This window comes from Pseudophryne corroboree, chromosome 2 (genome assembly GCF_028390025.1).
Source record: "Pseudophryne corroboree isolate aPseCor3 chromosome 2, aPseCor3.hap2, whole genome shotgun sequence".
Taxonomy (NCBI): domain Eukaryota; kingdom Metazoa; phylum Chordata; class Amphibia; order Anura; family Myobatrachidae; genus Pseudophryne; species Pseudophryne corroboree.
The window spans coordinates 936,434,289-936,449,250 of record NC_086445.1 but is presented as its reverse complement, the minus strand read 5'-3'; the positions used below and the strand labels follow the sequence as shown (position 1 = coordinate 936,449,250).

General features: G+C 51.0%; 1 protein-coding gene across 1 annotated transcript in view; it reads right to left on the bottom strand.

Moving 5' to 3' along the window:
• The window catches only part of GABRR3 (gamma-aminobutyric acid type A receptor subunit rho3), a 219,263-nt gene that overhangs the window by 39,696 nt on the left and 164,605 nt on the right, over positions 1 to 14,962 (bottom strand). The window contains exon 6 of the mRNA XM_063956275.1: positions 4,204 to 4,344. Within this exon, the coding sequence (XP_063812345.1) occupies positions 4,204 to 4,344 (141 nt within the window). The remainder of the gene's footprint in view (positions 1 to 4,203; positions 4,345 to 14,962) is intronic.

The window sequence follows — 14,962 nt, the reverse complement described above, 5'->3', positions numbered from 1 at the left end:
GACCCAGGAGCCCATTTACGCAGCCACTGACCTGGTATTCAACCCGGGTATAACACTGCTTTATTCCTGGGTTGAATTGCCGGGTCAGGCGACCCGGGAATTCCACCTTGGCGCTTTCACACTGCACACTGACCCGTGTCGACCCGGCAATATGCGTGACACTGCACGCTGGCCCGTGTCGACCCGGGTTATTTGTGCGGTGTGAAAGGGGTATGAGAGGAGAGGAAAAAAGGAGGAAGAACAGGGTCTAGATGGGAGGAAGACGGGAGGGAGACAGAGAGAATAGGGGCTAGATAGGAGGAATACCGGAGAGAGACAGGGAAAATAATAGTTGGGGATGGGAGGGAGACGGGAAGATGGCAGGAAGAAGGGAGACAGGTGGAAAAAGGGAGGGAGGCAAGTGAAAGAACAGAGGAAGATGGGACGCACATGGGGTATGGGAAGAAGAACACAGGCTAGATGGGAGGAAGAAAGGAGGGAGATATGAGAAAGATCTATGGAAGACGGGGGAAGAACAGTCTGGTGTTCTGGCGGGGGGGAGGGGGGGATGAATCAGCCAAGTAATGGTGGAGGAGGGGGCATTAGCCTGGTGACAGAGGGAGGAGGGGGGATTAGTCTGTGAGAGGGGAAGGGGGTTATCCTGGTGACAGGGGGACGAGAGGGATTAGCCTGGTGACAGGGGGAAGAGGGGGATTAGCCTGGTGACAGGGGGAGGAGGGGGAATTAGCCTGGTGAGAGGAGGATTAGCCTGGTGACAGGTGTCGGAGGGCGGTTAGTTTGGTGACAGAGGGAGGAGGGGGGATTAATCTGTGAGAGGTGTGTGTGTGTGGGGAAGGGGGGGTTAGACTGGAGACAGGGGGAGGAGGGGGATTAGCCTGGTGACAGGAGGAGGAGGCCGGTTAGCCTAGTGAGGGTGGGGGTTAGTTTGGTGACAGGGGGAGGAGGTAGGGGGGTAGTTTAGTGACAGGTGGAGGAGGGGGGGTAGTTTGGTGACAGGGGGAAGAGGGGGGTAAGCCTGGTGACAAGGGGAGGAGGGGGGTTAGTCTGGTGAATGGGGGGATTAGCCTGGAGACAGGCGGCGGAGGCGGTTAGCCTGGTGGTGGTGGGGGGGTTAGTTTGGTGACGATGAGAGGAGTGGGGGTTAGCCTTGGGACAAGGGGAGGAGGGGGAGATTAGCCTGGTAAGAGGGGGGGTTTGTCTGGTGACAGGGGGAGGACGGGGGTTAGCCTGGTGACAGGTGGAGGAGAGGGATTAGCCTGGTGACAGGGGAAGGAGGGGGATTAGCCTGGTTACAGGGGGGAGGAGGGGAAATTAGCCTGGTGAGAGGGGGAATTGGCCTGGAGACAGGCGGCGGAGGTGGTTAGCCTGGTGGTGGTGGTGGTGGGGGGATTAGTTTGGTGACAGGGAGAGGAGTGGGGGTTAGCATGGGGACAGGGGGAGGAGGGGGAGATTAGGCTGGTAAGAGGGGGGGTTTGTCGGGTGACAGGGGGAGGAGGGGAGGTTAGCCTGGTTACAGGGGGAGGAGGAGGGTTAGTCTGGTGACAGGGCGGATTAGTCTGGAGACAGGCGGCGGAGGTGGTTAGCCTGGTGGTGGGGTTAGTACAGGGAGAAGAGTGGGGATTAGCCTGGGGATAGGGGGAGGAGGGGGGGATTAGCCTGGTAAGAGAAGGGGGGTTTGTCTGGTGACAGGGGAGGGGGAGGGGTTATCCTGGTGACAGGGGGAGGTGGGGGGATTAGCCTTGTGATAGGAGGAGGAGGACGGGGGGATTAGCCTGGTGAGAGGGGGGGGGGGGGGTTAGCTTGGTGATAGGGGGAGGAGGGGAGATTGCAGGAGGCACTTTCACTTGTGCTGCTGCTACATAATGTAGATATTCAGTATATTACCTGTCACTGGCAGCTCCGGGAACGCAGGACCATCCGCGACCGCCAATCACCGCACAGCCGTGGCCGGCCCGCCCGGCATCTCGAGGGAGCCACGGCTGAGAAAGGAGCACCACAGGAGCCGCCGCCAGAGCTGGCGATGCAGCATGGGCATTTATACAGTCTGGGGCGTGGAACAGTCTGTCCCTTCTCTTCCTTATCAGCCGAGTACGCGGTGTATAATAATAATAGGGTTGGCTCTGGTCCCCTCCCACTCATCTCTACACTGCAGTGGTGCCTGCAGCATCTGAGCAGTGCTGCTGGTCCCAGAGCCGCTGGATCATCTCAGTGCCCTGCATTGCCTGGTAGTAAGTAGAGGTGCTGGCGCGGTGCTCTGCAGCTGTGACCACCAGACTACAGTGTAACTGGCAGGCTGTTGTAGCAGGAAATTGTATTCCTGTTTACAGCAGTATGAAGTTGCTGTGGGCCCAGTGGCGGTTCTTGCCACGGGCAAGCAGGACTTTTGCCCGGGGCGCCGCCTTCCGGAGGGCGCTGGCGCCCTCCGGAGGGCGCCGCACCGTGGCAAGATCCGCCACTGCTGCCCGCTGTGTCCCCCGTCCGCCTCCGCTGCCGTCCCCGGCGCCTCCTGTGAAGGGAACTAGACGCTATGCGTGTAGTTTCCCTTCGTGGAGAGTAACTGCTGAGCGGTGCGCGATGACGTCATCGCGCACCGCACAGCAAAGGTCCTCTCCACGAAGGGAACTAGACGCATAGCGTCTAGTTTCTCTTCGTGGAGAGGACCTTTTGCTGTGCGGTGCGCGATGACGTCATCGCGCACCGCTCAGCATTCAAGCGGCGCTTTCAATGTACAGGGGGCGTGACTCACCACGCCCCCCTGTATTAGGCCACGCCCCTTTCCTGCCCGGGGCGCTCTGCGCCCTTGAACCGGCCCTGTGTGGGCCTATTTTGCTGGTGGGCCTGGAGCTGCAGCTCCATTAGCCCCATTGTTAATCTGGCCCTGCCTGTGATAATAATGCTACCTTCAAGTGGCGTTATTAGGGCTTTCCTTCAGTTCCCCTACACTAGCTCAGCATTTCACGCCTGCGGGCTGTGAAGGCTGAGCTCGGAGTCCCCTTAAGTGATCAGCTATGTGTGTCTGATAGACCACAGACTGATCACTGTGTGCCTTTTTTTTTTTAATAATAATAAAAAAAAAACAACTTCTCTACACCCAGGGACCGATGATCAGTGACCTACAGTCATGTGTTCTTGTGCTGCTGCTGTGACTCCGCTCATCTGATCAGTAAAGTGAGCTGAGCTCCTGCAAAGTTTCGGCATCTCTGTTCACTTTACTGATCACAGGGGTCACAGCAGGAGATCAGGTGAGCAGAGCAGACTGAGCAGCCCACCACCACCATGTCTGGGTGCTGGTAAGTGTAAGCCATGTTTACCTACTTTTAAATTGTACTCCCCGGGAGAAGCCCAGGGAGGACAAGCAGGTGGCCTGCGATGGGGCAGAGCTGGAGCTTTCACATCATTGGGCCCCGCTCACTTATCCAATTCCCTCCTCTCTATACAGTCGGAATGTGCTGACGATACTGGCACTCAGTAAATAAAAATAATAACATCATGCTGGTCTCGACTCACAGAACCCAATGTTTATAACTATTTGTCTGACTATTCAGTGGCAGTTTGCTGCTGCTTGATAAATGCCACATGCTGCATCCTAGTAAGTCCCAGTCAGTGGTGTCATAAGTGGGATGCGGCCCGCAACGGGGTATCACCTGCCGAGGGGTGACACCAAAATGCCGGCTCCTGCTCAGTGACAGGAGCCAAGTGCTGCACTGTTACATTATGTGCAGCACTCGGCTCCTGTCACTATGTAGGAGCCGGCACTGCAGAAAAAGCACACACCTCCCAAACCCCCCAAGTGCCGAAAAACGGGGGTCGGGAAGCGAAGCCCCGCCCCTTTTGTTGGTGCCGCCGCACCGGGTGTATAAGGCGTAAGTGACGCCTCTGGTCCCAGTGCATATATAGTTTGAGACCTTGCGTTGTATTAGTTCATGGAATTTGATGTGCTGTTTTCCCTTCAGTACAAAGCGCACTTCAAATAGCATATGATTTACGTCGACTGCGTGGCCAGCTAGCCAACTGGTCATCATCATACTGCCGTGGCGATGGGCCTATTTTACATGAGGGCCTGGAGCTGTAGCCTCATCCGCCCCGTTGTTTATCTGACCTTGTATACTGTTTCTGTACTTTGTAAGGCGCAGCAGACCCTTGTGGCGCTATGTATATATATAAAGGATAATAAAAGGCGTCACCTCCATCCCGTATGGGTACCTGTGCTGCTGTACAGAGCCAGTCCACTAGATGCACTGAACTCTTCAATGAAAAACTGGGACAGTGCGATGTGTTCATCGGTTTTCAGAGACTCGTTCCCGCGCTTCCAGTACAGCATGAGGTCATCCTCATTGTAGGCATCTGGGAAATATCAAAGTGGTAAAATAGGTCACATATAATAAGGAAGATGTGGTCCCATGTAATGCAGATTCACAATGAGCTGTATGCCTGTTAGGTGCACTTAGGTTCCTGCCAACATAATAATTACTTTGTAAAAAAAAATACACCTTTTACATCAACTCCAGGCCAATTAAATTGGCAATTTAGTGTGAAAATGGAAGCAGGGCAACGTGTCCCGGAGGAAACGGGTTAGCAATGCATTATAATTATTTTTTCGTTCAAGCCAAGTTCATTTAGGTGGAAAATTACTATGTAAAATAGAAGAAGGTCCATCTGTCCAGGGGATCATATTTCAGAGGGATATATTTACTAAGGTGGGAGTTTTTTTTAGAAGTGGAGATGTTGCCCATAGCAACCAATCAGATTCTAGCTATTATCATCTAGAACACAGGTTCTCAAACTCGGTCCTCAGGACCCCACACGGTTCATGTTTTGCAGGTCACATGTACATTTTTAAAATGTGACAGTTGGTGATACACAGTGCAGCTGCTGGGTGACATGGAAAACGTGAACTGTGTGGGGTCCTGAGGACCGAGTTTGAGAACCACTGATCTAGAAGCATCTAGAGAAATGTTAAGTGGAATCTGATTGGTTGCTATAGGTAACATCTCCATTTCTAAAAAAAACTCACACCTTAGTAAATATACCCCAATGTATGGAAACATCAGCAGCTCAAAGGACAACATGCAGACCGGCTGTGGTAACATATTCTTCTGCCTGACCTCAGATAAATGACGCTATGAATTAAAAATGTGAAATATATATTACATTAAAAATATCTAAATCTATATGTGGTGGGAGACAGATTTTTGTCAACTTTACTAAATCATGTAAGTAAATGTCAAGGTCGCATTTATATATCTGGAGCGTGTACACTCACAGAAAAGGGGGAGATGTATCATGATGTGTAAAGAGTAGAGACGTGAGTAGAGAAGTAGGGAAGATGCTATTAGCAACCGAGCTGTCCAAACTCCTTGCTTACAGGTTAGTATTAGGGGGGTGATTCCGAGTTGATCGTAGCTGTGCTAAATTTAGCACAGCTACGATCATCTTCCCTGATATGCGGGGGGACGCCCAGCACAGGGCTAGTCCACCCCGCATGTCAGTGCCGCCCACCCCTGCAGAAATGCAAAGGCATCGTACAGCGGCGATGCCTTTACACTTTAGGAGTAGCTCCCGGCCAGCGCAGCTTTAGCGTGCAGGCCGGGAGCTACTCCTCGCTCCCCAGCCCGCAACGGCTGCGTGTGACGTCACGCAGCCACTGCGGCCCGCCCCCTGTTCGGTCCAGCCACGCCTGCGTTGGCCGGACCGTGTCTATGAAATGGCGGCCAAACGCCGCCGTTCCGCCCAGCGATCGCCTCTGCCTGTCAATCAGGCAGAGGCGATGGCAGCCCTGCAATGGCCTTCGGCCATCTGGCATGCATCGGCGTACTATGGCGCCAGCGCATGCGCAGTAAAGACCCGTTCGCTCGGCTGCGAAAAACAGCAGCGAGCGAACGGGTCAGAATGACCCCCTAGATCCATAGAAGGGAGAGCAATCCATACTTTCTGTCTAAATTGAAATCATAGCTAGTCAACTATGCATATGCAAGGCCCATTCTTTACGTCATTTGCTCTATGTTTGTTACCTGCTAGTATACATTAAGAGATTTAAAAAATAAAAATCTAATTACCCCAATATGCTACCAAAAGATTGCTCTATTTGTCCTATACAAAAATAACAGGGACGTGCAGTCAGGGGAGGCAGGGGAGGCAGTGCCTCCCGTCATTAATGAGTAAAATATACAAAGATACTTATGACACATAAGTATCTTCTTTATTATTTTACTCATCATTAAAGTGTGCATAATTAGTTTGGGAGGCACCGATCGTGGTGCCTCCCATAGTGATTGGGAAAAGATATGGGAGCGGGGGGCGGGCGCGGGCGGGGCCTAGCAATTGGCAGGAAAAGCCCATTGAAATTGCATGGGAAAGCGGCACCATTAGAGGTGCCGCTTTCATACAGGGACGTGCTTTCAACCTATGAAAGCACGCCCCTGTGAGTGAGGCCACAGTGATTGGCCAGCGGATCTGTCACTGGATCCGCTGTCAATCACTGTGTGAGCGTCGGTGGCGGCGGATGTGCGGGATGCGGCGGGCCGGGCGGCGGAGGTGCTGGCGGTCTTGATGCGGGCGGCGGGACGCGGCGGCGGGACGCGGCAGTCAGGACAATTCTGCAGAGTTTGGCAGCTGAAGCAGTATCCATTTAAAAAATGGCGCCTCAGCGTCATTTTTGAAATTCAAGATGGCCACCGCGAGCCAATCATGGCTCGCTGCGTCATCGCCCCGCCCCCTCCCGCTGACTTATATAAGTCAGCGCGAGGCAGCTGCTGTCATTCCAACGGCGGAGGAGGAGCAGAGAAGAGCTCCTGAAGACCGAAGACGCCGTGGAAGTCCTGGATGGGCGGCAGCCATGCAAAAGAGCTTAAAGGCCGCCGCCTCCTAGGTGAAGACGCCGGAGGAAGACGTTAGAAGCCCTGGGGAGGTGGCGCCCCCCCAAATGAAGACGCCGGAAGCCCTGGGAAGGCGGCGGCCACGCAAAAGAGCTTAAAGGCCGCCGCCCCCAGGTGAAGACCCTGTTTAATAAAGGTTTTTTTAAAGTATGTGTAGTGTGGTTTTTTTAAATATTTTCTTTACAGGTGGACTACAGGTGCCAGCGGGCCCTTTATGTTCTGGCATGCTGGCACTTGTGGTTCTCCAAGTGCCAGCATGCTGGGGCGGGCTTGCTGGGACCTGTAGGCCACCTGTAAAGAACAGTATTAGCATACAAGGAACCCCGCACCCACCGCCACCAGGGGTGCGGGCATAGCACTGGGCTATCAGCCCAGTGCTGGTTGTTGCTCGGGAGGGGGGACCCCATTTTGATTTTTTTGGGGCCCCACTTTCCGAGGAATTCCAGCCCTGGGCTGACTGGTTTGGGGTGGTGTTTAATGGCATGGCAGGGGGACCCCACACTGAGTGTCTCCCCTGCTATGGCATTACCCCCCCTGGCTGGTTCTGCCTGGTGCTGGGTGCTGGTTTTAGCGGTGTGGGGTGACTGTACTACTTTTTTTTTTTCCGGGGGGGGGGGATGTTTAGCTGCAGTGCCTCCCCAGCCCCTGACCTCACCGCACGTCACCGAAAAATAATAAAAAACAAACTTGGATCGCGAAAAACCTCAAAGGTTACTCCTGTGTAATACAAAGTACGGTATTACTGGTATCCAGACTACAGGTCGACACCAATTAGGTTGACACCACTTAGGTCGACACACCTTGGGTCGACACCAATTGGTCGACACACCTTAGGTCGACACAAGAAATAGGTCAACATGGAGAAAATGTCTACATGAACAAGGTCGGCATGGAAAAAGGTCGACATGAGTTTTTCAAATTTATTTTTTTTCTTCATTTTTTTAACTTTTTCATACTTTACGATCCACGTGGACTACAATTGGGAACGGTAACCTGAGCCGAGCGCAGCGGTAGCGCAGCGAGGCACCTTGCCCAAAGCATGGCCAGTGAAGCGAGCCATGCGAGGAGACGCGGTGCACTAACTGGGGTTCCCCATCACTTTACGAAGAAAGCAACACCAAAAATAGTCAAAAAACTCATGTCGACCTTTTTCCATGTCGACATTGTTCATGTCAACCTTTTGTCCGTGTTGACTTATTTCTGATTTCGACCTAAGTTGTGTTGACCTAATTGGTGTCGATCTTGGGTCCCAGACCCCGGTATTACAGATATCTGAACATGGGTCTGGTCCTTGTGGTGCTTATTGTCATACAGGGGCTAAATACTAAATGGACCATTGCCATTAATAATATGATACAGAGTGTCCAGCGGAGCAGAATCAGCAGATACAATGTTCTACCTGTGATGTCCGGAATATCTAATAAATAATGACCCCTAAGACAGTAATCTTGTTATGATTTGATGTGTTCTATGTCTATAAATAGAATAATAGTAGTTATTAAATAGCTTATATTAATCTCTGATGAATCAGAAAAATACGCTTTTATCAGTCATAGCAAAACTAAATGAGGTCAGTATGAAATCCCTCCTTCTCTTTACCTATGGCCATAAATAAATGTCATGTTATGTCATACTAGGTCTATACAAATAAATTGTGTATAGTAAATGTATAATATAATTCTGTATGATTGCATCTCTTGCTCAGTCACTGGGGAAGATGTACTAAGCAGTGATAGAAGTGGAGAAGTGAGCCAGTGGAGAAGTTGCCCATGGCAACCAATGAGCATTGATGTAACATTTATAATTTACATACTATAAAAGTAAATAGAGCAGCTGATTGGTTGCCATGAGCAACTTCTCCACTAGCTCACTTCTCGACTTTTACACACTGACACGCAGCCTCCTGTACCCAGCACTACACACTGACACAGCCTCCTGCACCCAGCACCTCACACACTGACACACAGCCACATGCACCCAGTACCTCACACACCGACACCCCCCCAGCATCTCACACACTGACACACAACCCCCCGTACCAGCACCTCACACACTGACACACACAGCCGCCTGCACCCAGCACCTCACACACCAACACAGACCCGCCTGTACCCAGCACCACACACACTGACACACAGCCCCCTGCACCCAGCAGCTCACACATGGACACACAGTCGCCTGCACCCAGCACCTCACACACCGACACACAGCCCCCCCCATACCAGCACCTCACACACTGACACACAGCCTCCTGCACCTCACACACTGACACACTGCCACCTGCACCCAGCACCTCACACACCCGCCTGCACCCAGCACCTCACACACTGACACACACCTGCCTACACTCAGCACCTCACACTCTGACACACGCCCCCCCCCATACCAGCACCTCACGCACTGACACACACAGCCACCTGCACCCAGCACCTCACACACTGACACACAGCCACATGCACCCAGCACCTCACACACCGACACACACCCGCCTGCACTCAGCATCTCACACACTGACACACAACCCCCGTACCAGCACCTCACACACTGACACACACAGCTCCCTGTACCCAGCACATCACACACTGGCACACACAGCTCCCTGTACCCAGCACCTCACACACTGGCACACACAGCCGCCTGCACCAAGCACCTCACACACTGACACCCACAACCCCCTGCACCTAGCGCCACATACACTGACACACATCCCCCTGCACCCAGCACCTCACACACTGGCACACACAGCTCACTGTACCCAGCACCTCACACACTCGCCTGCACCCAGCACCTCACACACTGACACACACCTGCCTGCACTCAGCACCTCACACTCTGACACACGCCCCCCCCCCCCATACCAGCACCTCACGCACTGACACACACAGCCGCCTGCACCCAGCACCTCACACACCGACACACACCCGCCTGCACTCAGCATCTCACACACTGACACACAACCCCCGTACCAGCACCTCACACACTGACACACACAGCTCCTTTGTACCCAGCACCTCACACACTGGCACACACAGCCGCCTGCACCAAGCAGTCACCTCACACACTGACACCCACAACCCCCAGTATCCATCACCTCACACACTGACACACAGCTGCCTGCACCCAGCACCTCACACACCAACACACAGCCACCTGCACCACACACTGACACACATCCCCCTGTACCCAGTACCACACACACAGCCCCCTGCACCCAGCACCTCACACAATGGCCCTCATTCCGAGTTGTTTGCTCGTTAGATACTTTTAGCAGAAATGCAAACACAAAGCCGCCGCCCTCTGGGAGTGTATCTTAGCATAGCAGAATTGCTAACGAAAGATTAGCAATTGCTAACGAAAGATTAGCAATTCTGCTAATGGGGGTAATTCCAAGTTGAGCGCAGCAGGACATTTTTTAGCAGTTGGGCAAAACCATGTGCACTGCAGGGGGGCAGATATAACATCTGCAGAGAGAGTTAGATTTGGGTGGGTTATTTTGTTTCTGTGCAGGGTAAATACTGGCTGCTTTATTTCTCTATCGTCCTAGTGGATGCTGGGGTTCCTGAAAGGACCATGGGGAATAGCGGCTCCGCAGGAGACAGGGCACAAAAGTAAAGCTTTCCGATCAGGTGGTGTGCACTGGCTCCTCCCCCTATGACCCTCCTCCAAGCCAGTTAGATTTTTGTGCCCGGCCGAGAAGGGTGCAATCTAGGTGGCTCTCCTAAAGAGCTGCTTAGAAAAGTTTAGCTTAGGTTTTTTATTTTACAGTGAGTCCTGCTGGCAACAGGATCACTGCAACGAGGGACTTAGGGGAGAAGAAGTGAACTCACCTGCGTGCAGGATGGATTGGCTTCTTGGCTACTGGACATTAGCTCCAGAGGGACGATCACAGGTACAGCCTGGATGGTCACCGGAGCCTTGCCGCCGGCCCCCTTGCAGATGCTGAAGTAAGAAGAGGTCCAGAATCGGCGGCAGAAGACTCCTCAGTCTTCTAAAGGTAGCGCACAGCACTGCAGCTGTGCGCCATTTTCCTCTCAGCACACTTCACACGGCAGTCACTGAGGGTGCAGGGCGCTGGGAGGGGGGCGCCCTGGGAGGCAAATGAATACCTATTTTGGCTAAAAATACCTCACATATAGCCTCCGGAGGCTATATGGAGATATTTAACCCCTGCCAGAATCCGTTAAGAGCGGGAGACGAGGCCGCCGAAAAAGGGGCGGGGCCTATCTCCTCAGCACACAGCGCCATTTTCCCTCACAGAAAGGCTGGAGGGAAGGCTCCCAGGCTCTCCCCTGCACTGCACTACAGAAACAGGGTTAAAACAGAGAGGGGGGGCACTAATTTGGCGATATGCTTATATATTAAGATGCTATAAGGGAAAACACTTATATAAGGTTGTCCCTATATAATTATAGCGTTTTTGGTGTGTGCTGGCAAACTCTCCCTCTGTCTCTCCAAAGGGCTAGTGGGTCCTGTCCTCTATCAGAGCATTCCCTGTGTGTGTGCTGTGTGTCGGTACGTGTGTGTCGACATGTAGGAGGACGATTTTGGTGAGGAGACGGAGCAATTGCCTGTAATGGTGATGTCACTCTCTAGGGAGTCGACACCGGAATGGATGGCTTATTTAGGAAATTACGTGATAATGTCAACACGCTGCAAGGTCGGTTGACGACATGAGACGGCCGACAAACAATTAGTACCGGTCCAGACGTCTCAAAAACACCGTCAGGGGTTTTAAAACGCCCGTTTACTTTAGTCGGTCGACACAGACACAGACAGGGACACTGAATCCAGTGTCGACGGTGAATAAACAAACGTATTCCTTATTAGGGCCACACGTTAAAGGCAATGAAGGAGGTGTTACATATTTCTGATACTACAAGTACCACAAAAGAGGGTATTATGTGGGATGTGAAAAAACTACCATAGTTTTTCCTGAATCAGATAAATTAAATAAAGTGTGTGATGATGCGTGGGTTCCCCCCGATAGAAAATTATGGGCGGTATACCCTTTCCCGCCAGAAGTTAGGGCGCGTTGGGAAACACCCCTTAAGGTGGATAAGGCGCTCACACGCTTATCAAAACAAGTGGCGGTACCGTCTATAGATAGGGCCGTCCTCAAGGACCAGCTGACAGGAGGCTGGAAAATATCATAAAAAGTATATACACACATACTGGTGTTATACTGCGACCAGCGATCGCCTCAGCCTGGATGTGCAGAGCTGGGTTGGCTTGGTCGGATTCCCTGACTAAAAATATTGATACCCTTGACAGGGACAGTATTTTATTGACTATAGAGCATTTAAAGGATGCATTTCTATATATGCGAGATGCACAGAGGGATATTTGCACTCTGGCATCATGAGTAAATGCGATGTCCATAACTGCCAGAAGATGTTATGGACACGACTAGAGATGAGCGGGTTCGGTTTCTCTGAAACCGAACCCGCACGAACTTCATGTTTTTTTCACGGGTCCGAGCAGACTCGGATCCTCCCGCCTTGCTCGGTTAACCCGAGCGCGCCCGAACGTCATCATGACGCTGTCGGATTCTCGCGAGACTCGGATTCTATATAAGGAGCCGCGCGTCGCCGCCATTTTCACACGTGCATTGAGATTGATAGGGAGAGGACGTGGCTGGCGTCCTCTCCATTAGAAATTAGATTAGAAGAGAGAGAGAGATTGTGCAGAGTCAGACAGAGTTTACCACAGTGACCAGTGCAGTTGTTGTTAGTTAACTTTTATTTATTTTAATATATATCCGTTCTCTGCTATATCCGTTCTCTGCCTGAAAAAAAACGATACACAGCAGCAGCCAGTCACACAGTGTGACAGTGACTCAGTCTGTGTGCACTCAGCTCAGCCCAGTGTGCTGCACATCAATGTATAAAAGGCAAAGCTTATAATAATTGTGGGGGAGACTGGGGAGCACTGCAGGTTGTTATAGCAGGAGCCCCCAGGAGTACATAATATTATATTAATTTAAAATTAAACAGTGCACACTTTTGCTGCAGGAGTGCCACTGCCAGTGTGACTAGTGGTGACCAGTGCCTGACCACCAGTATAGTAGTATATTGTTGTATGTATTGTATACTATCTCTTTATCAACCAGTCTATATTAGCAGCAGACACAGTACAGTGCGGTAGTTCACGGCTGTGGCTACCTCTGTGTCGGCAGTCGGAACTCGGCAGGCAGTCCGTCCATCCATAATTGTATTACAATATATACCACCTAACCGTGGTATTTTTTTTTCTTTCTTTATACCGTCATAGTGTCATACTAGTTGTTACGAGTATACTACTATCTCTTTATCAACCAGTGTACAGTGCGGTAGTTCACGGCTGTGGCTACCTCTGTGTCGGCAGTCGGCAGGCAGTCCGTCCATCCATAATTGTATTATTATTATAATATATACCACCTAACCGTGGTTTTTTTTCCATTCTTTATACCGTCGTCATAGTGTCATACTAGTTGTTACGAGTATACTACTATCTCTTTATCAACCAGTGTACAGTGCGGTAGTTCACGGCTGTGGCTACCTCTGTGTCGGCAGTCGGCAGGCAGTCCGTCCATCCATAATTGTATTATTATTATAATATATACCACCTAACCGTGGTTTTTTTTCCATTCTTTATACCGTCGTCATAGTGTCATACTAGTTGTTACGAGTATACTACTATCTCTTTATCAACCAGTGTACAGTGCGGTAGTTCACGGCTGTGGCTACCTCTGTGTCGGCAGTCGGCAGGCAGTCCGTCCATCCATAATTGTATTATTATTATAATATATACCACCTAACCGTGGTTTTTTTTCCATTCTTTATACCGTCGTCATAGTGTCATACTAGTTGTTACGAGTATACTACTATCTCTTTATCAACCAGTGTACAGTGCGGTAGTTCACGGCTGTGGCTACCTCTGTGTCGGCAGTCGGCAGGCAGTCCGTCCATCCATAATTGTATTATTATTATAATATATACCACCTAACCGTGGTTTTTTTTCCATTCTTTATACCGTCGTCATAGTGTCATACTAGTTGTTACGAGTATACTACTATCTCTTTATCAACCAGTGTACAGTGCGGTAGTTCACGGCTGTGGCTACCTCTGTGTCGGCAGTCGGCAGGCAGTCCGTCCATCCATAATTGTATTATTATTATAATATATACCACCTAACCGTGGTTTTTTTATACCACCTAACCGTGGCAGTCCGTCCATAATTGTATACTAGTAAACTATCCAATCCATCCATCTCCATTGTTTACCTGAGGTGCCTTTTAGTTCTGCCTATAAAATATGGAGAACAAAAAAGTTGAGGTTCCAAAATTAGGGAAAGATCAAGATCCACTTCCACCTCGTGCTGAAGCTGCTGCCACTAGTCATGGCCGAGACGATGAAATGCCAGCAACGTCGTCTGCCAAGGCCGATGCCCAATGTCATAGTACAGAGCATGTCAAATCCAAAACACCAAATATCAGAAAAAAAAGGACTCCAAAACCTAAAATAAAATTGTCGGAGGAGAAGCGTAAACTTGCCAATATGCCATTTACCACACGGAGTGGCAAGGAACGGCTGAGGCCCTGGCCTATGTTCATGGCTAGTGGTTCAGCTTCACATGAGGATGGAAGCACTCAGCCTCTCGCTAGAAAACTGAAAAGACTCAAGCTGGCAAAAGCACCGCAAAGAACTGTGCGTTCTTTGAAATCCCAAATCCACAAGGAGAGTCCAATTGTGTCGTTTGCGATGCCTGACCTTCCCAACACTGGACGTGAAGAGCATGCGCCTTCCACTATTTGCATGCCCCCTGCAAGTGCTGGAAGGAGCACCCGCAGTCCAGTTCCTGATAGTCAGATTGAAGATGTCAGTGTTGAAGTACACCAGGATGAGGAGGATATGGGTGTTGCTGGCGCTGGGGAGGAAATTGACCAGGAGGATTCTGATGGTGAGGTGGTTTGTTTAAGTCAGGCACCCGGGGAGACACCTGTTGTCCGTGGGAGGAATATGGCCGTTGACATGCCAGGTGAAAATACCAAAAAAATCAGCTCTTCGGTGTGGAGGTATTTCACCAGAAATGCGGACAACAGGTGTCAA